General features: G+C 49.4%; 2 protein-coding genes across 5 annotated transcripts; one reads left to right on the top strand and one right to left on the bottom strand.

Moving 5' to 3' along the window:
* Positions 1–1,333: 1,333 nt before the first annotated feature.
* shcbp1 (SHC SH2-domain binding protein 1) lies at positions 1,334–10,167 on the bottom strand. Its single transcript, XM_034527055.1, has 13 exons — positions 9,859–10,167; positions 7,465–7,695; positions 7,248–7,363; positions 6,441–6,649; positions 6,228–6,323; positions 5,911–6,141; positions 5,609–5,786; positions 5,139–5,259; positions 4,230–4,361; positions 4,026–4,144; positions 2,847–2,933; positions 2,287–2,425; positions 1,334–2,217 (listed from the first exon to the last, which is right to left on the bottom strand). The coding sequence occupies exons 1-13, from the start codon at positions 10,025–10,027 to the stop codon at positions 1,928–1,930; spliced, it is 2,118 nt and encodes a 705-aa protein (XP_034382946.1). The 5' UTR covers positions 10,028–10,167; the 3' UTR covers positions 1,334–1,927.
* Positions 10,168–11,398: 1,231 nt separating this feature from the next.
* On the top strand, positions 11,399–20,308 carry tssc4 (tumor suppressing subtransferable candidate 4). 4 transcript variants are annotated; one of them, XM_034529310.1, is made up of 3 exons: positions 11,399–11,520; positions 17,420–17,527; positions 18,045–20,308. In XM_034529310.1, exons 2-3 carry the CDS (start codon positions 17,525–17,527, stop codon positions 19,110–19,112), a joined length of 1,071 nt encoding a protein of 356 aa, XP_034385201.1. In that variant the 5' UTR covers positions 11,399–11,520; positions 17,420–17,524; the 3' UTR covers positions 19,113–20,308. The 4 variants fall into 4 exon arrangements, with proteins under 4 accessions (XP_034385201.1, XP_034385202.1, XP_034385205.1 ...); XM_034529311.1 differs by having other exon boundaries at positions 11,400–11,505; XM_034529314.1 differs by having other exon boundaries at positions 11,407–11,520; positions 17,435–17,527.
* The last annotated feature ends 4,189 nt before the right edge of the window (positions 20,309–24,497 follow it).

Genomic DNA, 24,497 nt, shown 5'->3' with positions numbered 1-24,497 from the left:
ATTTTGAATACAGTAATACATCTGGACATTAAAGTCCTGTTAAGAAAACTTCACGAGTTCCAGGCTCCATGAGGTCTGAGAGCTTAAGACGGGTCACAGACGTCATGAGAGCAGCCGGATGGATCCTCTTTCTAGCCCCTCCCCCACAGACCTGGTCAACCTCTACATTAACACACTGTCCTCCTGCCTTGATCAGCGTGCCCCTCTCAAAACCAGAACTGTCTTTCACCCACACTGCCCCCCTGGTTCACCCCTGAACCCCGTCTCCACACTGCCCCCCTGGTTCACCCCTGAACCCCGTCTCCACACTGCCCCCCTGGTTCACCCCTGAACCCCGTCTCCACACTGCCCCCCTGGTTCACCCCTGAACCCCGTCTCCACACTGCCCCCCTGGTTCACCCCTGAACCCCGTCTCCACACTGCCCCCCTGGCTTACAAGGAATACGATACAAACGGGCAGTTTCGGTCTAAATGACTACCGCTCTGTGGCGTTCTGATCAAGTGCTTTGAGAAACTGGTTTGCCGGCATCTCAAAAACAACATCCCAGATACTAGCAAACTTAGCGCGGCAATGGACATGTAGAACTCAGATGTGAAGTTTGCTGATGACATCACCATCATCGTCCAGATTACAAATGATAAGAATCCAAATTGGGAGGTTATCAACAATCTTGCAGAGCGATGCTCAGAGAACAACATCAAGGATCTGATCTTTGGTTTCAGAGGAGCGGAGGTCTTAGGTTCCTGTGAATCAGCAACACAGAGAACATCTCTATCCTGGAAAAGTCTTTTTTTTAAAGGAAACTAAGTAAAAATTCCTAATTCCAAGTGTCAACTTTTTACAGATGCAAAAGAAAGCATCGTGACTGCAAACATTACACACTGGTATGGGTTTTGCACGGCTCAGGACAGGAGGGCTCACAGCGGGTGATTCAAGTAATCATCCTCTGAGGATCAACAGGAGCAAAGAGCTCAAAGGATATTTAAAGACAGGTCACCCAGAAACCCATTATTGTCACCCTGCTGCCTTCTGACAAGAGCTACAGAAATATCAGCTGGCGAACAACCAGACTGGAGAAGCTTCTTCCCTCATCTACCACTTCACCAAAGTGGCTCTAGGTATGTAGATACATAACTGTTTAATGTATAAAACATTGTCTATGTTCTGTTCTGTTAAAGGGGCTATAACTTACTTTCCATTGTGCAACCCTGTGTTGTAAAATGACAAATAGATAAACCTTTGAAGAAGTCTCCATGTGGTCTGAAGAGACTTTGGGTTGTGTAATGCGACGTCATATTTAACAGCGAGTTTAGCCAAACATCACACAGCTCGTAGAGGTTTCAACAGACACCTTTTAATCTGCAGGACGTTCATTACATTTACTATTGCCACAAGTATCAGTCAATCTAAAACCTTCCATTTCCACTGGGCTTCTACCGTCAGAGCCTGAAGACCTCCCTCGACCAGAATATAAAGCAAACTTTTAAAAACAGAGGCACCATGTGACAATCTCATGAAAAACAAAAAAGGAGATACATCTTAGTGTGAACTCATCAACTGTGCACCGCTTTCAAACAAGCCACCACCTTAAAGGATACATGCATTAGATCTAAAAGTGGAAACATCAAAATCGCTTTCAAAGTGACGAGTGGATTTCAAACAAATAATCCAGTAAAAAAATGTTTTTTTTAAAAATATTTAGCATCGGGAGCCCAAAGGAATAAATAAGATAAAAGCATTTGTGCAAACCCAGAGGTCTTCAGAAAAACACACCCTTCCTACACAGGAACATCACCACCGTCTCTGCTGTGAAACAGCAATATGTACTCATGATAAACAAAAGAAATCATCTAAGAAAACAGCGCTCATATAATAAACTATGGAAGGATGTTAAAAGACAGGCCACAGCTCTGAGTGCGTTGTCGGTCAGTAGAAGAAGGTGCCGAGGTCGCCCATGCCGTTGCGTCTGAACTGGTTCCCTTGAATGGAGACAAAGATCTGGTGGTCCATCAGGTCCTGGACAGCTCGGCTGCACGACGTCTCCTTGTTTCTGCTCAGCTGGCGAATAAAGTGCCACTTCCTGCCTGAGGCGGCGGCTACGTCACAGTCCGTGCTGCTGCTGTTCTCTGCCGACTCAGGCTGGACGCCTGCTGAACTGTTTGGTGGATCAGCAACACCTCCCTGCTGTTTGTCCTCAGCCGTCGGTCCAGCAGGGCCTTTTGGGAACAGGTCTGATCAATATTGAGTCTTTATTTTCTCTTTTATTGTGACTGAGCTCTACCCACCATCACTTCGGTCCAGGGGAACTCCAGGCTGCTCCCCGTTGTTGGATTTCACTAGAATCACCCCGTAGCCTTCGTTGTTGTGGATCACATTGTTCTCCATGGTGATTGACGGCATCACATCAAGCTCATCAGCAAAGTCCTACACACACACATGACCATTGATAGCAGAGGGCTGACAGGTGTGGAGAGGAGACATGTCTGCACCTAAGAAACCCTGCACCTGGTCCATGTGGATGGAAAATCTCTCTCTCGATCTGTGTGTGAGTAAGGTGGTTCTAAAGGAGGATGTAGGATTAGCTCATCTGCTGCAGTGGTACAGATTTCTCTCTGTATGAACTCTGGCAATCTGATACCAGCGATGATCTCTCACACACACACACACACACACACACACACACACACACACACACACACACACACACACACACACACACACACACACACACACACACACACACACACACACACACACACACACACACACACACACACACACACACACACACACACACACACACACACACACACACACACACACACACACACACACACGTTCTCACCTTGATGAGGATCCCGTCCTTACAGTGGTGGATCCCGTTACCCACCAGGCTGCAAATACTGCCGGGGTAAATTTCCACACCAGCCCCCTACAGACGCCACACAGCAACACGACTCAGCACATATAGTCACGTTAAACAACTAAAGCCTCCCTGTAAACTCGTTCATCACTGCATGTTAGAAAACAACAAACTAAAAAGGGTCTGAGGTCATTTAGAAAGCGGATATTTTTACACAGGGACTAAACATGGCAGAACACGGTTTACTACTTTGTCTGATGAAGGGAGAGGTCACAGCGAGCGCAGTGCTCACACTGTGACCTCTCCCTTCCCTGGACACACTGTGACCTCTCCCTTCCCTGGACACACTGTGACCTCTCCCTTCCCTGGACACACTGTGACCTCTCCCTTCCCTGGACACACTGACCTCTCCCTTCCCTGGACACACTGTGACCTCTCCCTTCCCTGGACACACTGTGACCTCTCCCTTCCCTGGACACACTGACCTCTCCCTTCCCTGGACACACTGACCTCTCCCTTCCCTGGACACACTGTGACCTCTCCCTTCCCTGTGTCCAGGAGACCAAATCATTGGAATCTAACATAACGACCCGCACATCCAGGGACATGATGAGTTGGAATGGAAGCGGCCCCCTTTGTTTTATCGAAGAAGCCGAGTAGTTCACAGCTGCTCCAACAGTTGTGGTAAACTAACGAGGACAACCTAATGACCACAAAGTGAACATTCAGTCTACATCACAACCAGAACTATCCATCTGTAATGGTGGTGACGGCAGCTGTCAAGAACAGAAGATATTGCACTTGAATCAATTCTTAATACACACCATTATCTACACCAACCATTTATGGAAGTTACTAAAGCAACCACGGACACATTGGGTCAAAGTCACCAGTTAAGTGAAGACTGGCGGATGATTTGAGAGGAGGCGGGGCTTTGTGGGCTCTCCTTCGGTACCAGTGTATCGAGGCTGAGGAAATGTTTCAAAGACTCAAAAAACTAAATAGGTATTTTTGACAAACCGCTACAAACCCTGTCACCATATGAAGTGATGGAACTTCTGAAGCACCTTCTGAACAAGATTGACCCGAGTGTCAGGCGACGTGGACACAGATGTTGTCCCAGTAAAAAGAGCTGCTCTGGGAGCCTCAGCATGCGCTCACCTTGGAGCCGTACAGGTCACACATGTTCATGGTGAGGCGCGCGGCTGTGCGGACGATCACGCCCGTGGTCTCACACTGCAGCACACAGTTCTCCATGTGCAGAGTCCCCTGACGCACACCTGACAGGAAGCCAACAGGAGAGCGTGAGCATGTTGACAGACGGCTTCACGGGTCACTGTACACCGTAGAGACTGGTCCACTCACACAGAATGCCCTCGATAGCGTCGTGTTGGATGAACTTGATGTTGGACAGTCTGACATCGGCTCCCGTGGACTCCACAAATGAGTCGCCCTTGTTTTTCTTCTCAATAACCACCTCATCAGGGAGCCCGAAGCCTGAAGCACGGACGACAGGGGAACGCAGTCAGTGTGCAGAATTAAGGTTAAGGTTAAGACACGTGTGTGTGTGTGTGTGTGTGTGTCAGGTTTAAACCCTGAATTTAAACCCTCCAGATACAATTCCTCACAGGTGAGGAAAGACAGTTTAGATACATTTCTGGAGTAGAGGCACCAGTGAATTTTAAATCCTTCGTTACAAACCAGTTTGCACCATAAATCTGCCACCTCGCATTTTTCTACATCAACGAAGTAGAAGCAATAAAGAATTTGCCGTCTTGGTGAAGAAAACGGAGCCCCGTGTTATTAATGTGCAAGTGTAGGCAGAATTAATAACAATATTCTACTATGAGACTCTACTTTGTTAATGAATGATGGACGGTTAGATAACATGTACCTGCGGTGTGAATTTGAGAGAAAACTCAAAGATTTATGTATTAGAAGACTCATTCTTTATGCATCTATACTAATAAAATGGGGTATTGCACTTTACTTTTCTAGTATAAGCATACTGAGCAGCAATAATTCATACACTATCTGGAGTCCTGAATGTTTTCATGAACATAATTGACTGCTTGCAGACGGTTTGTGACCATTTCATTAGTAAAAGGGACCATTTAAAATGTCATCAGCTCACTTTACAACATGGTGATTGACATTTACTACAGTCATCTGTACACAACCCTGCAGTGTGCCTGTTGAGACATTAAATGATTTACAACTACGGTCTCAAAACTGATCCTCCATCTGGTGAGCTCAGAGCAAACAGCGACTGACCTTCTATAGTGATGGAGTCTGGTAGGAAGATGGAGCTGCTCACACTGTAGATTCCTGGGAGAACAAGGACCACGTCACCTTGATGGCACATTTCCACCGCTGACACTGGGTCTCTGTAAAACTACACACACACTTTTTTTTTTACTTCAGGCAGACTTCTGATTGTTAAATTAAAACAAATTATTTACTTACAATATTTACTGTAAATAAGAAAAAAAAAAAAAGCAGAACAAGAGGGAGATATTTCCTCACCACACACATTTGAGCTTTTACTGCTGCAGGGTTGTCTCTCACATCCCTTTTCAATTTAAAAAACAATCCATTTTGTGCCACTGCATCCGAGGGATCGTTGGCTAGCTGACAGTTGCTTACTTGTTCCGGACAATGTGTTGTGATTTGGCAGTACCTCTGCAGCCCACCGGTGGATGACTGAGATAAGAGCCTCTATTGGAAGTGTGTGTGGTACTGACCTGAATCTCAGTGTCCTCAGAGGAACACAGAGGCAGCAGTCTGTCACTGAGGAGGGACTGGAGCTGGATGGTGCTGCAGGAGGCTGTGACCACATGGACCACCTTCATACCCGATGCTCTGGGCCCACGGCTCTGCACACTCTGCTGACTGGCATTACCTCTGTAGCCCAGCACGTACCTGGAGAGGAGGTGATGCGGTAAGGACGATGGCGGTATTTCGGGAAGGTTGGATGGAGAGACAAAGAGTGGCGCTGGTGTAGGGCACTTGGCATTTGATAAGAGGGTCTCAACACATCTCTTACCTCAACAGGGGGTTCTCGATGATGTGCAGCTTGCGTTTGAAGGTCTCCAGCTGGTCGTAGAGCTTCAGGCCCTCCACCATAGACACGTTGTCCAGCTCAGTGTCGGAGTCAGTGCTGAGGCCTCTGCGCAGAGCAGAGAACTGCTGGAAGCACTGGGAGCACTTTTCCAGTAAGGACCGGTACTCGGCCACCAAGCCTAATGGGACTCTGTCTTCTAAGATGTCGTAGTAGCTGAGAGAAGACATGTTTTCAAACAGGATTCGTAGGAATGAAAGAACACTTAAATTCGACATCACTCAAACACCAAGTGCACTCACAGTCTGAGACGAGGCTCCACACAACGAACAAAGTAGTCAAAGTCATCATCTTCATCTTCCTCGTCCCACTGCCTCCAGATATGGGTATATAAAAACCTGCAGATAGAAGAGGAAAGAAGAGGACAGGATGGTACGACGGGCCAGTGGACTTAATCAGACAGGTAAAAACACAACAAGTGAACTCCAGGAACAGGATCGACTCAGGGGACCCACCTGAGGTGCTCGAGAGCGAGGGCGGTTAGATCAAAGTCCCCAGACTGCTCGTAGACCACGAGGAGCTCCTGCAGAGGGAGTCTGTGCTGCGTGGCCTCCAGCAGGGACTTCATGGCCTCCTCGGTGAGCTCACAGCCTCTGGTGTCACACTGCAGAGGCAGCACCAGCCTCACACACGCCTTCAGATCTTTCAAGTCCAGATCACACACCTGAAATCACGAGGCGCTCTTCAGCACTGACATTTGAAATCACAAACAGCTGTTCACTGTAAACAACTTCAACCAAACCGTCTCTATGGTTACAGATGTACTTTGGCCACTGCATAACTGTAACGTGTTGCATGTGTCAAATCAAGGGCCTTGTTGTAAATAATTTATAAACAAATATTGAGCACATTTTTAAAATGTTGGAAAAGGCAAATGTGTGGAAAATAGTTTATTGTCCTGAAAACCAAAACAATGCCATACACCTGACAACGTTTGATGGAGCACATCCTTCATGTTCTGGAACAAACTGAATCACTACGACCTGGGAACCTCAACGGGTCAGTCAAGCTGTGATTAGGCCGATTGTGCCCGGTTGCTTAAAATGACATCACCTGGGTGTCATAAATTAATGGACTTGATATTGTGACTCATTCAGCTTCAAAGTCATTTCTTTAAATCACTAAATATTGCCACCTACAGTCTGTTGTTGCACCCTGAGAACACAAGAGTCTCTGCTGTGACTAAAGACTGACGTAAGGGTAAAAATAATAAAGGTACATTTACAATATTAAACAGAAACATGTCTGAAAGTTGGTCTCACCTCCACCAGGACATCAAAGACATCAGTAGACCACAGAGCCAACCAATCACAGGGCTCCATCACCTTCTCCAGGTAGTCTGCTGCGAAGGCTTTTACCTCGGACGGCTTACAGTCTCCTACACACAAACACGTGCAAATATACAGAGTCTGAGATCAGCTATGTCGTGACTCAGAATGATCACTATGATTTTGTATCGGAGTCTGAATATGTTGTTACCGAGCATGTAGTCCTGGTACGCTTTGAACCTCTCATAAAACAGCAGGTGGCTGGTCTGGAAGGTGTCAGGAAGACTTGAATTCACTTCTCCCTGGCGCTCACATCTCTGCAGCTGAGTCCCTGACTTTTCAGTGTTAAAATGGTCTGTGCCACTGTCGTCATCATCCTCCTCCTCCTCCTCCTCCTCCTCATCAGCAGCAGCAGCACTCTCGTCTTCATTCGGAAGCTGAGCTGTGCATAAACATATGCATTACAATCTGTAGAGTTCTTTTCTCTACCTTTGGGGGGCGGGGTCTAAACAGCAGCTCTTTATATAAACTAAGTAGAGTTTCACATATCACTAAAGTCAAACTGGTTTCACTTTCAAACTACTTCTCACTTAGAGATAAGTTACTAAACACTATCTGCCACGTGTAACTGTTGTTTAGCTAACTGAACCAACTGACAAAGCTAAAGTTAGCATGCTAATCTCTGACCCAGTTATGCTAGAACAGTGTTCAACATTTTTCTGTCACACCCCACTTTGGAGGAAGAAAAATCTTCATGCCCCACCACCCCAACAAAATGGTCTAATCTGACTTTTTATTTAAACAACAAGTAACTTTACTTGCAATCACTTTCAAGTAAACCAAATGTGCAATCACGTTGTTAGAACAATGCAAATAAAGTCATATATGTGCAAAAAAGCACACTGGCAAAGAAATAGCTTATTGGGACTGCAATTCACCTGTTTTGCACTGCAAAACAAAATGAGTGCAGTGTATGAAGTTGTATTGGTATTAGTGGCTGCAATTAGCCGGCTTTCCACTACAAATCATTTTTAAACTGGGTTGCAGCCTTGATACGGCCACTCTCAATTCATGCTCCATGTTGAGCTCTTGTTTTGAAGGGCAACAGCAGAAAAGCCGATGGAAATAATGGGTTTCAGAGAACAATGGTGCCCCTTGAGGCTCCCTTCCAGTCGGTGGACTCTGCTTTGGTACCCTCTAGTGGAACAAACTTAAACTGCATGACACATAATACAATACATGTTGACAGTCACAGAAAAAATTAAAGAATTAAAACCTTGATATTGTAGGGTGCATTTACACAATATAATTTCTTAAAAACAATCAGTAATGATGATATAATGATTAAGCGATAATAGAAAAGCTACAATAGTCTGGTATGTTCAGGAACACACTTTACTGTAATGCAGCCTTTAATACCAGGAAAAGACAACTCTTAAGCCATAAGATATCACAATATCCCAAAACCAAGACAATACCTAGTGATATCAATATATTGCCCAGCCCTACTTTACAAAATAAACATTCTAAAATGGGCCCCTTTGTATTTATTGTTAATCCAGTAGCTGGCAGAAGTGAACCTGGTCCACTTGGATTGCAGGTGGCACCTTGCGTGGTAGCCCATGTCATCAGTGTATGAATGGCTGCGAGTTGTGACATGTAGTGTTAAAGAGCGTTGTGTGGTCAGAAAGCATGACACAAGAACAAGTCCATTTACACCTTTCACACAAATAGAAGATGTAGCCCAGCCTAAATGGTACGATGATGGCACCGCTACAGGCCACCCAACCATCCCCTCGACGGATCTTGATGCTAAACACACTTCTACTGATGTTCTCCAAACAGGTTCCACCAGTAGTAACTTCCATGACTGGGCTACATGGTGGAGTGGACCATACCAAGTGTGTTTCTGTCTCCAGTGCGTAGCACACAGAGGCAGCTCGCCCAACCAGACTGTATGACTGAGATCTACTCACCAGGCACCACATGGAGCCCACAGCATGAAATACACGAATATCAGCTGAGGGTCAAAGGTGGCAAAGAGTGACCGTATGAATCCAAACACGAGGATGGCTTTAATATCTCCAGCCTCAAACATGACAATAGTGTGTTACCCTGCACCTCCAACCGGTTGAGGGGTGTTCTGCTTCATGAACACAAGTTAAGACTGATCCACCCGTTTGTGGGGATCGCGTTTCACTAGAAAGATGTGATGGCATTTCGATAACCTCTCCTCTTGTAGACCAAACAACTGATCGATTAATCGAGAGTATGGTCGGTAGATGAGTTGCAGCGTTTACCGAAGCCGCCTAAAACAGAAGGCCGTGGTGGTTAGTCCGTGAGTAACTTTCCACCGACAACAACAACCCCCGTCGCTCCTCCAGGAGGACGGCAGCCCGCTGCCTCCATGTTGGCCGCAGACCCCGGGGCTGTTCTCTGGAGCCGCCGTGCCCGGTTCACACATGCGACACTACACGGCGAGGAGCGCTGCAGCCACGGGCACACCGGCCATTAAACAAACTGACCCCAGCAGTGAGTCACACGAGGCAAAGGAGCATGTCTCCAGCTAGCCTCCTCCCTGAACACCTTGACAGCGAGCACGGACCTTGGCTTGAAGCGCAGACGTGATGTGCCGCTTCAGAAACCTCGTCGTTCGTTTCCACGTCGAGCTCAACGTTAACGTAGGACTCAAACCCAACCACCGCGAGGTCCGACATGTCGGCCGCAGCGGTCCTCGTTACAGCAGGCGGGTTTCCCCGTGCGTCTTGCTTCATGGAGCTTTGAAGAGAACCACTTAATAGTGTGTCGAGTAAAAGGCTCAACCTGAACCAGCCTGTTGCGAGGTTCGGTGAGCTTGACACACCAACCTAACTGAATCAGGGCCTGCATACGCCCATATTTTCAAAATATTCCCGGTCTGAAGGGCCGCAGCCAATCGAGACCAGGATAGCTGCAGGATGTCCCGCCCCCGATGCGCGCGCCTGTAGTCTTCCTCCGCGCCTCCGGTCGTCCGCTCCCGAGAGGACCGGTGTTACGGTCTAACAAGCGACCGTGTTAACTGGCGACAGCTATTGAAAATAGGATGAGAATCAGAATCAGAATCACAAACTTTTTATTAGCCAACAGTAGACAACAAATAAACAATCAACAAAGTGCAGACGAGACATAGAATAAAATGTACAGTGTATGATGAAGTGCAATTGTAAAGTGTATGTAATGTTACAGTTTTAGTAAAAGTGACACGTGTATTATTTAAGTGTGCTGGTATGTGCAGAGGAGTGACCGGTGGAAAATAGTCCAAGGGATGAAAGAGTCCCGGGTAGTAAATAAATAGTCCAGGGGTGGTAAATAGACCCGGGGATGGAAGAGTCAGTCAGCCACTCCGTTGGCCAAGCTCAGCCTTAGAGATAGGGCAAGGAGATGAGTTTCCTCTGTAGGAGGGTCGGGATCAGCCTTAGAGATAGGGCAAGGAGATGAGTTTCCTCTGTAGGAGGGTCGGGATCAGCCTTAGAGATAGGGCAAGGAGATGAGTTTCCTCTGTAGGAGGGTCGGGATCAGCCTTAGAGATAGGGCAAGGAGATGAGTTTCCTCTGTAGGAGGGTCGGGATCAGCCTTAGAGATAGGGCAAGGAGATGAGTTTCCTCTGTAGGAGGGTCGGGATCAGCCTTAGAGATAGGGCAAGGAGATGAGTTTCCTCTGTAGGAGGGTCGGGATCAGCCTTAGAGATAGGGCAAGGAGATGAGTTTCCTCTGTAGGAGGGTCGGGATCAGCCTTAGAGATAGGGCAAGGAGATGAGTTTCCTCTGTAGGAGGGTCGGGATCAGCCTTAGAGATAGGGCAAGGAGATGAGTTTCCTTCATAGGGTAGCCGAGCTCAGCCTTAGAGATAGGGTTACCGACACTTTTACTACAGGTAGAAAAGGCCTGTTTTTAAAGTAACTGTCCCAACCCTGCTTTCAAAGTATGCCCAGACCTAAAACAATGTAACAAATAAATATCCTGGTGATTCTATTCCATTCCACACCATTCTTACACCGAATGCGTCATCTCATCTATCAACTAACAAAATGTGACTTCCCCTTTACCACAGGAACAACATGGAAGCGCCGAATTCTTGTTGCACCACAGCTTGTAACCGCTGGGGGCGGTAGTAGTCTGAGTAAACCCTGGAGCAGTAACGCTAGAAGAAGAAAGGGTACTGGCTGGCGAAGCCTCTGGGTAAAACACTGGTTCGGTCGTGACAACGAGAATGAGGTAAACCGCGGACAGGTAACCCAGATGCATATTAATATGAATATGAATAAGGTTAAGTCTGTGAAGCGAAGTCTCAACGTGTCTGCCGCGAGCTGTGGAGGAAGCCAAACGGCGCGCAGCTCTTTGAAACGACGCACATCACCGCATCAGTTAGCACGAGCATGCTAACGAATGCCGATGTTCAGCTAATTGGAATGAGCCCCGGCCGCGCTCCGTTTCACTCGTTCAACTTTCATACGACTATGTTGCCGCGTGGGATATTGCACCCATCATTTCCGCCTTTTCTACACTGAACCACCAAGGAAGGTAACTGGTAAGGACCAGTGTACAGGGTTACAGTGGTCCCCTCGGTCCCTAGAGGTAAGGACCAGTGTACAGGGTTACAGTGGTCCCCTCGGTCCCTAGCGGTAAGGACCAGTGTACAGGGTTACAGTGGTCCCCTCGGTCCCTAGAGGTAAGGACCAGTGTACAGGGTTACAGTGGTCCCCTCGGTCCCTAGCGGTAAGGACCAGTGTACAGGGTTACAGTGGTCCCCTCGGTCCCTAGCGGTAAGGACCAGTGTACAGGGTTACAGTGGTCCCCTCGGTCCCTAGCGGTAAGGACCAGTGTACAGGGTTACAGTGGTCCCCTCGGTCCCTAGCGGTAAGGACCAGTGTACAGGGTTACAGTGGTCCCCTGTGTCCCTAGCGGTAAGGACCAGTGTACAGGGTTACAGTGGTCCCCTCGGTCCCTAGCGGTAAGGACCAGTGTACAGGGTTACAGTGGTCCCCTCGGTCCCTAGCGGTAAGGACCAGTGTACAGGGTTACAGTGGTCCCCTCGGTCCCTAGCGGTAAGGACCAGTGTACAGGGTTACAGTGGTCCCCTCGGTCCCTAGCGGTAAGGACCAGTGTACAGGGTTACAGTGGTCCCCTCGGTCCCTAGCGGTAAGGACCAGTGTACAGGGTTACAGTGGTCCCCTCGGTCCCTAGTGGTAAGGACCAGTGTACAGGGTTACAGTGGTCCCCTCGGTCCCTAGAGGTAAGGACCAGTGTACAGGGTTACAGTGGTCCCCTCGGTCCCTAGCGGTAAGGACCAGTGTACAGGGTTACAGTGGTCCCCTCGGTCCCTAGTGGTAAGGACCAGTGTACAGGGTTAAAGTGGTCCCCTCGGTCCCTAGTGGTAAGGACCAGTGTACAGGGTTACAGTGGTCCCCTCGGTCCCTAGCGTTAAGGACCAGTGTACAGGGTTACAGTGGTCCCCTCGGTCCCTAGTGGTAAGGACCAGTGTACAGGGTTACAGTGGTCCCCTCGGTCCCTAGCGGTAAGGACCAGTGTACAGGGTTACAGTGGTCCCCTCTGTCCCTAGCGGTAAGGACCAGTGTACAGGGCTACAGTGGTCCCCTGTGTCCCTAGCGGTAAGGACCAGTGTACAGGGTTACAGTGGTCCCCTCGGTCCCTAGCGGTAAGGACCAGTGTACAGGGTTACAGTGGTCCCCTCGGTCCCTAGCGGTAAGGACCAGTGTACAGGGTTACAGTGGTCCCCTCGGTCCCTAGCGGTAAGGACCAGTGTACAGGGTTACAGTGGTCCCCTCGGTCCCTAGTGGTAAGGACCAGTGTACAGGGTTACAGTGGTCCCCTCGGTCCCTAGGTGGTAAGGACCAGTGTACAGGGTTACAGTGGTCCCCTCGGTCCCTAGTGGTAAGGACCAGTGTACAGGGTTACAGTGGTCCCCTCGGTCCCTGGTGGTAAGGACCAGTGTACAGGGTTACAGTGGTCCCCTCGGTCCCTAGCGGTAAGGACCAGTGTACAGGGTTACAGTGGTCCCCTCGGTCCCTAGCGGTAAGGACCAGTGTACAGGGTTACAGTGGTCCCCTCGGTCCCTAGCGGTAAGGACCAGTGTACAGGGTTACAGTGGTCCCCTCGGTCCCTAGCGGTAAGGACCAGTGTACAGGGTTACAGTGGTCCCCTCGGTCCCTAGCGGTAAGGACCAGTGTACAGGGATACAGTGGTCCCCTCGGTCCCTAGCGGTAAGGACCAGTGTACAGGGTTACAGTGGTCCCCTCGGTCCCTAGCGGTAAGGACCAGTGTACAGGGTTACAGTGGTCCCCTCGGTCCCTAGCGGTAAGGACCAGTGTACAGGGTTACAGTGGTCCCCTCGGTCCCTAGCGGTAAGGACCAGTGTACAGGGTTACAGTGGTCCCCTCGGTCCCTAGCGGTAAGGACCAGTGTACAGGGTTACAGTGGTCCCCTCGGTCCCTAGCGGTAAGGACCAGTGTACAGGGTTACAGTGGTCCCCTCGGTCCCTAGCGGTAAGGACCAGTGTACAGGGTTACAGTGGTCCCCTCGGTCCCTAGAGGTAAGGACCAGTGTACAGGGTTACAGTGGTCCCCTCGGTCCCTAGGGGTAAGGACCAGTGTACAGGGTTACAGTGGTCCCCTCGGTCCCTAGCGGTAAGGACCAGTGTACAGGGTTACAGTGGTCCCCTCGGTCCCTAGCGGTAAGGACCAGTGTACAGGGTTACAGTGGTCCCCTCGGTCCCTAGCGGTAAGGACCAGTGTACAGGGTTACAGTGGTCCCCTCGGTCCCTAGCGGTAAGGACCAGTGTACAGGGTTACAGTGGTCCCCTCGGTCCCTAGCGGTAAGGACCAGTGTACAGGGTTACAGTGGTCCCCTCGGTCCCTAGCGGTAAGGACCAGTGTACAGGGTTACAGTGGTCCCCTCGGTCCCTAGCGGTAAGGACCAGTGTACAGGGCTACAGTGGTCCCCTGTGTCCCTAGCGGTAAGGACCAGTGTACAGGGTTACAGTGGTCCCCTGTGTCCCTAGCGGTAAGGACCAGTGTACAGGGTTACAGTGGTCCCCTCGGTCCCTAGCGGTAAGGACCAGTGTACAGGGTTACAGTGGTCCCCTCGGTCCCTAGCGGTAAGGACCAGTGTACAGGGTTACAGTGGTCCCCTCGGTCCCTAGCGGTAAGGACCAGTGTACAGGGTTACAGTGGTCCCCTCGGTCCCTAGAGGTAAGGACCAGTGTACAGGGTTACAGTGGTCCCCTCGGTCCCTAGCGTTAAGGACCAGTGTACAGGGTTACAGTGGTCCCCTCGGTCCCTAGCGGTAAGGACCAGTGTACAGGGTTACAGTGGTCCCCTCGGTCCCTAGCGGTAAGGACCAGTGTACAGGGTTACAGTGGTCCCCTGTGTCCCTAGCGGTAAGGACCAGTGTACAGGGCTACAGTGGTCCCCTGTGTCCCTAGCGGTAAGGACCAGTGTACAGGGTTACAGTGGTCCCCTGTGTCCCTAGCGGTAAGGACCAGTGTACAGGGTTACAGTGGTCCCCTCGGTCCCTAGCGGTAAGGACCAGTGTACAGGGTTACAGTGGTCCCCTCGGTCCCTAGCGGTAAGGACCAGTGTACAGGGTTACAGTGGTCCCCTCGGTCCCTGGTGGTAAGGACCAGTGTACAGGGTTACAGTGGTCCCCTCGGTCCCTGGTGGTAAGGACCAGTGTACAGGGTTACAGTGGTCCCCTCGGTCCCTAGCGGTAAGGACCAGTGTACAGGGTTACAGTGGTCCCCTCGGTCCCTCGCGGTAAGGACCAGTGTACAGGGTTACAGTGGTCCCCTCGGTCCCTAGCGGTAAGGACCAGTGTACAGGGTTACAGTGGTCCCCTCGGTCCCTAGCGGTAAGGACCAGTGTACAGGGTTACAGTGGTCCCCTCGGTCCCTGGCGGTAAGGACCAGTGTACAGGGTTACAGTGGTCCCCTCGGTCCCTAGCGGTAAGGACCAGTGTACAGGGTTACAGTGGTCCCCTCGGTCCCTAGCGGTAAGGACCAGTGTACAGGGTTACAGTGGTCCCCTCGGTCCCTAGCGGTAAGGACCAGTGTACAGGGTTACAGTGGTCCCCTCGGTCCCTAGAGGTAAGGACCAGTGTACAGGGTTACAGTGGTCCCCTCGGTCCCTAGTGGTAAGGACCAGTGTACAGGGTTACAGTGGTCCCCTCGGTCCCTAGCGGTAAGGACCAGTGTACAGGGTTACAGTGGTCCCCTCGGTCCCTAGCGGTAAGGACCAGTGTACAGGGTTACAGTGGTCCCCTCGGTCCCTAGCGGTAAGGACCAGTGTACAGGGTTACAGTGGTCCCCTCGGTCCCTAGCGGTAAGGACCAGTGTACAGGGTTACAGTGGTCCCCTCGGTCCCTAGCGGTAAGGACCTGTGTACAGGGTTACAGTGGTCCCCTCGGTCCCTAGTGGTAAGGACCAGTGTACAGGGCTACAGTGGTCCCCTGTGTCCCTAGCGGTAAGGACCAGTGTACAGGGTTACAGTGGTCCCCTGTGTCCCTAGCGGTAAGGACCAGTGTACAGGGTTACAGTGGTCCCCTCGGTCCCTAGTGGTAAGGACCAGTGTACAGGGCTACAGTGGTCCCCTGTGTCCCTAGCGGTAAGGACCAGTGTACAGGCTTACAGTGGTCCCCTCGGTCCCTAGTGGTAAGGACCAGTGTACAGGGCTACAGTGGTCCCCTGTGTCCCTAGCGGTAAGGACCAGTGTACAGGGCTACAGTGGTCCCCTGTGTCCCTAGCGGTAAGGACCAGTGTACAGGGCTACAGTGGTCCCCTGTGTCCCTAGCGGTAAGGACCAGTGTACAGGGTTACAGTGGTTCCCTGTGTCCCTAGTGGTAAGGACCAGTGTACAGGGCTACAGTGGTCCCCTGTGTCCCTAGCGGTAAGGACCAGTGTACAGGGTTACAGTGGTCCCCTGTGTCCCTAGCGGTAAGGACCAGTGTACAGGGTTACAGTGGTCCCCTCGGTCCCTAGAGGTAAGGACCAGTGTACAGGGTTACAGTGGTCCCCTCGGTCCCTAGTGGTAAGGACCAGTGTACAGGGTTACAGTGGTCCCCTCGGTCCCTAGAGGTAAGGACCAGTGTACAGGGTTACAGTGGTCCCCTCGGTCCCTAGCGGTAAGGACCAGTGTACAGGGTTACAGTGGTTCCCTGTGTCCCTAGTGGTAAGGACCAGTGTACAGGGTTACAGTGGTCCCCTGTGTCCCTAGCGGTAAGGACCAGTGTACAGGGTTACAGTGGTCCCCTCGGTCCCTAGCGGTAAGGACCAGTGTACAGGGTTACAGTGGTCCCCTGTGTCCCTAGCGGTAAGGACCAGTGTACAGGGTTACAGTGGTCCCCTCGGTCCCTAGAGGTAAGGACCAGTGTACTGGGTTACAGTGGTCCCCAGTAGTAAAGGTGAATTCCATACGTTCAAGTCTGAGGCATCATTATGTGTTGGTACATGGTTCATGATTATGACCATGGTATTGCACTTGATGTCCCAGGAATTGAGTTGGAATGATAAAATACATTCGAGATAATCCACGTTAAACAATGTAGAAAAATAGAATATTATATTATTTGGTATATCAGCAATAATAAAGTGAGGTCTCTTGTGTTAGTCCAGCTCAATAAGTGATGCAGATGTTCGCAGCATTTCACTGCATATGATCCAAAATTAGAAGATGTAAAGGTAAAAAACTGTGTTCAAAACACGATTAATAAATATATAGTAACTAACTTTCTAACAAAATGAAACCCAATTATTTGTTTGTGTCTGCACTCAGCCAAAGATTGTTTACGAGGTAAAAGACGCATCACTCTGACACGAATGTACACTCAGTGTAGACAAAACTGCAACCGTGTGCCACTACACATAGAATCAACTTTTAAGTTAATACAAGAGTCTGATCTGACTCTGTATGAGCAGATAATCACTGGTAAAAAACAAACAAAAGAACTTGACCAGGGCGTCCCTACTTGCTGTGCAGTGTTGGTGTCTTTTACTTTACCCCTTAGGGTAAACGCTCAAAGTGTGAGTGTAAATGGTGAGAACTATTCATTTCAGCTGGAACATTTCTTCAGTACATCATTTGTTGAAATGATTTAATGTTCTTGCTTTAAATCACAGATTGATCTCCAACAGTGTGTGGAGTTGGCTTCCTCGGTTTCCTAAAGAGCCAGTGAGTCTGCAGACCAACAGAGACAACATGGCCGCTACAACAGGAGCACTATCATGGTATGCATACATTGTCTTCACTTAGCCTGGGAGGTACCCATCTTTAAATTGTCATTATCATAACTGGTTGGGTGATGGACAAAATAAAATAACTCACATTGTTGTAAATGGGGGACTTCTGACATTGGGTCAAAAGTTTGGGTAGTCTGCCACAAAAGTGTCAGATAGCTGGGAAGACTTATCTATATTTTTGTATTGTCTTTCATGCTTTTAGGTTGTAAAAGTCTTTTTATAATAGATGTTATTTTTGACATTTTGTACAGCGAGAACCAAACTAACCTAGTCTTTGGTTAAATAATTGATTGTGTGCAGAGTTAAATAGGAATAGCTTCCTGTTTCAATATCAACTGCACAATAATGCACTGGTGTGCAAAGCACGCCCCCACATACCCTTGGATTTAATATGAAAGGGTATCATACCAACTCCTTCCTAAGCAGTGCACATGGGCTTACAACTAAGAGATGTGATGCAGGCCATGAGCTGAAACCAGTTTTGACCTCTTCCTCTCTCTCACAGGTTATTGATTTAGGCGAGCTGCTCTGTCGTGTTGTTAAAATGTGTGATCAGAAAAATGGCGGGGACCATGGTGCGATGCTAAACAGTGAAGATGTCGACGAGCTGTCAGCCAGTGATGAATCTGAGCCCGAAGAGCTACACCGCAGTGCTCCCTTTGACCCAGAGCTGGACGACGATGACGATGATGATGATGACGATGATGGCGGGGAGGTTGTGATTTCTGCTCCAGCTGCTGGTCACAGAGTTCAGACTCCATTTAGTCTGAGGGGAGGGAGCTCAGCTTTCTCAAACCGCAGCCACAGCATCTTTGAATGCCTGGACAGCGTGGCCCGGCTGGCTTCCTCCTCTCGGACCCAGGAGAAAGTCACAGACGGAGTGTTTGCTCGGCCTCTGCCTCCACGTTCCAGGAGGAAGATGAGCCAGCCTGCGTCCACCTGCCCCACACCAGCAAAGAAGAGAGGAGTCCCGGACTACCTGGTGCACCCTGAGCGCTGGACCCACTACAGTCTGGAAGATGTGGAAGAGACCAGCGATAAGGACAACAGGAAGGCAGCTCACCACTTCCTGACCAGTCTGCAACAGAGGAAAGGGCAGCAGGAGAGCCAGAGTGATACCTCCTGTAACAGCCAACAGAAGATGATCTTCTCAAGACCCTGCGGGACTCCAAAGGAGCAACCTGCGGATCAGCTGTCAGTTGTTCCTGCGGATCAGCTGTCAGTTGTTCCTGCTGATCAGCTGTCAGTTGTTCGAGGCAAAGAGAAGGAGACACGCCTCAGTCATCTGGAGGAGGTTGTCGAGGATGAGGAGGGCAGGGAGAAAGAGATGGCTGGAGGAAGGAGAACAGACCAGAGAGTAGAGAAAGCTGAGGAAAGGTTGAGAGATGAAGAAAAAGACACAAAGGGAGCTGTGGGTCCACCAGAGGAGAAGAAACGGGTGCAAAAAGAAACATATGAGGAGGAGGAGGAGAAGGAGATGGAAGAGATGGAAGAGGCCAACCCAGCCTTTACCTCCTTCAGGAAGACTAAGCGCATGAACTACAGGAAGAGCTCCAGGCAGGAGGACAACTGAGCACAACACAGCTCTCTCACGGCTCATCACTGTCTCAAAATAATACAAACAAACAACTGCTGTTGTCTATTCAAATGTGCTGACTTTACTGTACAGCGTCACCAAACCTGAACCGTAACAAAAGCAGACCTTTTCTGGTTGAAACCTCCGACTCGCATCCAACGTCTCCCATGGGTATGGTTGGAAATGTGTTTGTCTGCACCGGTTGCCATGCCAACCGTGAACCATGGATTAAACTTCATTAATCTGTTCTGATGTTAGCATGCCAGCTAAATAGCGTACCACATAGTGAGATAAGATAGTTTTACTTCCACGACTCAGGATTATTTCATTGGCTGGCCACATTTTGTGGGTTTTCAATGTAAAAATAAAGACCCATTTATTCATCTTTTTTAATAAGTTTGAAAACATACAGAAAGTCAACGTGACAGTTTTCAACTTTGTCATGGAGCTAACGTTAGCTTCCTTAGCTAGCTGCCGTGAGGAGCTCCTTCTTTCTCAGCCCTGTCAGTTTTAAACTCGCGGTTAATGTAAATTGAAACAAAGCTCCTTGGTGATGGTTAGGCAACCAAATTAGTTACTTGATTTAGTAAAACATCATGGTTTGGCATGAAATAGCTAGTATGTGATGTTGTTGAAGTTCCAGACGTAAATTAAAATAAATCAATGTTGACATTTGGTTTCATAAAGAATACTCAGCGGCCTCCTGGGTGAACGTCTAGAGTTGGTCTGACCTCATTCTGCAGAATCATTTGAGATGAATCAAAAATATAATTTTTATATACACTGTATCTATAATATTTCCCTTAAAGCATAATTGAAAATGCAGTTTAGTTGAAGGTGAAATAATTACATCTGCTGCTGTAATAAATGCAAACTTTAACTGCTGAAAATCAAAGCTTGACAGGTTAACAACAGTAAGTAAAGAGGGCGGAGCTGAGAATCATCAGTTGAATCTGAATCAGCCTGAAAGTAAAAGTAATAAGTCAATGAAATGTCTTAATTTGTTATTGTGAATAAAGACACGAGGGCAGTGAGTACATCCTGTGTAGCTGGTCAGAGTTTGGAGGGAAATACAAATCTGTGTAGGAACTTTTTAAATTTTAAATTTGTGTTGATGGTAATTTGATTCATATTTCTTGTTGCATGTTCTGTATTTTGGAATAATCTCAATTAAAATTTTTGATTTATATTAATTTTATTTGTCATCCTTTCAAAAGCATTCAAGGCTGTTATTTTGGGGGGTAAAAAAAGAAAAATGTGTGTTTGAAAATGTGGGTAAATAATTAGTGTTAAGATTTTTATCCTCACAATAATTTTGTGAAAGCCAAATGACAAACAAACACCTTTAGTTTGAATCTAGCAGGTGAACATTTTGTGCAAAACCTTTGATTTAAGCATCACATTAAGAAAGCTGATTGGAAATGACAATGTGTCTATTGTCATCACCACAATCTGAAAGGGATAGTTTGGGTTGTATGAGCTCCATTAGCCCCAGTAACAGACAGGAGAACCAGCACGGGAGCAAAGCCCTGTACTGGTGTGGGCGGGGGCAGCAAGATGTATTTTAAGGGGGGGTCCTGCATTCTGGAAAATATTTCTGCATTAACTCATGGTGGAAAATGTCTGGACGTAAAGGAAAACACAACATTCAGCGACTTTCAAATATTTCAACTATTGTCTTAATATTACAGCTTGGAGTTGTAGGCTAATGAGAATAAAGTAATAATCCTTGAATCAGTCTGCTGTGCATGGCGGTATCGAGGGCTCAATCCAAAGTGCCTTATGCAGCTGTTTGTGTGGGAATGATCTCCAAAGATAATGACAATATCCTTAATGTAGCATACAGTTGTTTTTCAGGTGTCCGTGTCCACAGCAGCTAATAGCTTTGCTCCTGTGAAGGTACATCCGTCTTTCTCCTAACTCCATCTACAGTCACCCCTCATACCCATTCCAGGGAAGCCAAACTAGCCCTTCAACCCTACCTCTGGACTGTTATTGTACATAAACAAAGGTTTCCGTGTAACTCATTGTGTGTCATTAAGGCCTAACCAGTGTGTTGCATGTGTTTCCTTCCTCAAACCATTTGCAGAGCGAGTATCACTGCCCCATTACTGCCACCTGTCCGTCAGTGCACAATGTGACACACCCAGTAAAACAGCTCCCGCTGCTATGAGAGACTTTTAATACACCAGTAGTCATATATAATATGACAGTGAACACGCTTTCATTTTCAAGCCCAAACTGTTTTCTGTATTTGTTTCAACAGGTAATGCCCCACACCTGTCATTGATGACCCCGTTACACAGAGACTGATTCATTCACAGCACCTGACGTTTATCAAATAGTTTAGAATTTGTGAACAGATGAACAGAACTTAATGAAATGACATTAGATTAATTGATCACTGTCTTTTTCTGCGCGAGTTAACACTTCAAATGAAGAATTAAGGTGAACATGTAGTTGTATACTCTATCTTGCATTGTGTTATAATTCATGCCTGGTAACATAACATGAGCTCTCACAGCCCACCAGGGCCACAAGCCCAGAAACAATCATTTTAGTTATAGGTACAACGATATTCCTTATTGAGCTGGCACACTGTTACCGACATTGTGGTAAACTCAACAGATCACTTTGAAGTGTTTGTTATGGAAATTAGAAATCTTTAACACATAACCTATAGGGAACAATTCTACAGACAATTTTTTTTTTAGATATTACAATAGAGCTTGTTACAGAGAGCATATTGCAGACTGGTAACAGTTTATGGGACGCTAATGCCAGACAACACGCTAGTCCCAGTGGGAAACTCATGAAAATACATTGTAAATTATATTGCTCTTCCTATGAATCGCCACTCTTCCTATGAATCGCCACCTTAACGTGGTGGAGGAGTTTGAGTGGCTCAGTGATCCTGGGAGCTATGTTGTCCGGGGCGTCAGCCCCTGGTAGGGTCTCCCAAGGCAAACAGGTCTCGGGGGAGAGCCCAGACTAAGAGCGGTTCAACAAACCCTGATGATAAGCAGCCCACGGATTGTAGCCACCTTGCCCGGACAAGGGAAACCGGGGCACCCTCCCGGAGCCAGACCCAGGAGGGGAGCTCGTCGGCGAGCGTCTGGTGGCCGGGCTTTCGCCCATGGGGCCCGGTCGGGCTCAGCCCGAAAGAACAACATGGAGCAGCAGTCACCCTGTGGACCCACCACCTGCAGGGAGAATTATCGGGGTCGGGTGCTATGTAGACCAGGCGGGAGACCTGGGCGGGCCGATCGCCGGCAGCATAGACTAGCTCTAGGGACGTGGAACGTCACCTCACTAGCGGGGAAAGAGCCGGAGCTGGTGCAGGAGGTGGAGCGGTACCAGCTAGATATAGTTGGGCTCACCTCCACGCACAGCATGGGCTCTGGAACCAAGCTCCTGGAGAAGGGTTGGACTTTGTCCTTTTCTGGAGTTGCCCAGGGTGAGAGGCGCCGGGCGGGAGTGGGGATACTCACGAGCCCCCGGCTGAGCGCCGCTGTGTTGGAGTTTTCCCCGGGGAACGAGAGGGTCGCCTCCCTGCGCCTACGGGTTGCGGGGAGTAAGGCTCTGACTGTTGTTTGTGCTTATGCACCGAACAGCATTTCAGAGTATCCGGCCTTCTTGGAGTCGGTGGGAGGGGTCCTGGAAAGGGCGCCGCCTGCCGACTCCATAGTTCTCCTGGGAGACTTCAACGCTCACGTGGGCAATGACAGAGAAACCTGGCGGGGCGTGATTGGGAGGAACGGCTTGCCCGATCTGAACCCGAATGGTGTTTTGTTGTTGGACTTCTGTGCTAGCCACAGTTTGTCCATAACGAACACCATGTTCGAACATAAGGTGGCTCATAAGTGTACCTGGTACCAGAACACCTTAGGCCGGAGATCAATGATCGACTTTGTAATCGTATCATCTGATCTGCGGCCGTATGTCTTGGACACTCGGGTGAAGAGAGGAGCAGAGCTGTCAACTGATCACCACCTGGTGGTGAGTTAGATCAGATGGCGGGGGACTCGGCTAGAGAGACCTGGCAAGCCCAAACGTGTAGTGAGGGTGAACTGGGAACGTCTGGCAGAGGATCCTGTCCGGGAGGTCTTCAACTCCCACCTCCGGAAGAACTTCTCACAAATCCCGAGGGAGGCTGGGGACATGGAATCCGAGTGGACCTTGTTCAAAGCCTCTATTGTGGACGCGGCTGCTCGGGGCTGTGGCCGGAAGGTCATCGGTGCCTGTCGTGGCGGCAACCCTAGAACCTGGTGGTGGACACCGGGGGTGAGGGTAGCCGTCAAACTGAAGAAGGAGGCCTTTCGGGCCTGGCTGGCCCAGGGGTCTCCTGAAGCAGCTGACGGGTACCGGCGGGCCAAAAGGGCTGCAGCGACGATGGTCGCGGAGGCTAAAACTCGGGCATGGGAGGAGTTCGGGGAGGCCATGGAGAAGGACTTTCGGTTGGCCTCAAGGAAGTTCTGGCAAACCATCCGACGGCTCAGGAAGGGAAAGCAGGGTCTACCCCAGGCTGTTCTCAGCAGGGGGGGGGAACTGCTGACCCGGACTGGGGACATCGTCGGGCGGTGGAAAGAGCACTTTGAGGAACTCCTAAACCCGGCCAACATGTCCCCCGGAGAGGGGGCAGCGCCGGAAGACTTTGGGGTGGATTCACCCATATCCCTGGCAGAGGTCGCTAAGGTAGTCAAAAAGCTAGGCAAACTGCCTACCCCAAGCGAAGGAGTTCAAGTATCTCGGGGTCTTGTTCACGAGTGAGGGTAAGGTGGAGCGGGAGATCGATAGGCGGATCGGTGCGGCTGCAGCAGTAAAACAGGCGCTGTACCGGTCTGTCTTAGTGAAGAGGGAGCTGAGCCGGAAGGCAAAGCTCTCCATTTACTGGTCGGTCTACGTTCCAACCCTCACCTATGGTCACGAACTCTGGGTCGTGACCGAAAGAACGAGATCTCGGATACAAGCGGCCGAAATGAGCTTCCTCCGTAGGGTGGCCGGGCTCAGCCTTAGAGATAGGGTAAGGAGCTCGGACATCAGGGGGGAGCTTGGAGTCGAGTCGCTGCTCCTTCGTGTCGAAAGGAGTCAGCTGAGGTGGTTCGGGCATCTAGTTAGGATGCCTCCTGGACGCCTCCCATTAGAGGTTTTCCGGGCACGTCCAACTGGTAGGAGGCCCCGGGGAAGACCGAGGACACGCTGGAGGGATTATATCTCCCGGCTGGCCTTGGAACGCCTCGGGATCCCCCAGAATGAGCTGGAAAGTGTTGCGGGTGAGAGGGAAGCCTGGGTCGGCCTGCTGAACCTGCTGCCACCGCGACCCGACCCCGGATAAGCAGGTGATAATGGATGGATTATATTGACAAAAATAAGAGGGAATAA

This window comes from Cyclopterus lumpus, chromosome 3, assembly GCF_009769545.1.
Source record: "Cyclopterus lumpus isolate fCycLum1 chromosome 3, fCycLum1.pri, whole genome shotgun sequence".
NCBI classification, from domain to species: domain Eukaryota; kingdom Metazoa; phylum Chordata; class Actinopteri; order Perciformes; family Cyclopteridae; genus Cyclopterus; species Cyclopterus lumpus.
Note: the sequence above shows the minus strand (reverse complement) of the source record. Positions and strands in the feature narration are given on the sequence as shown.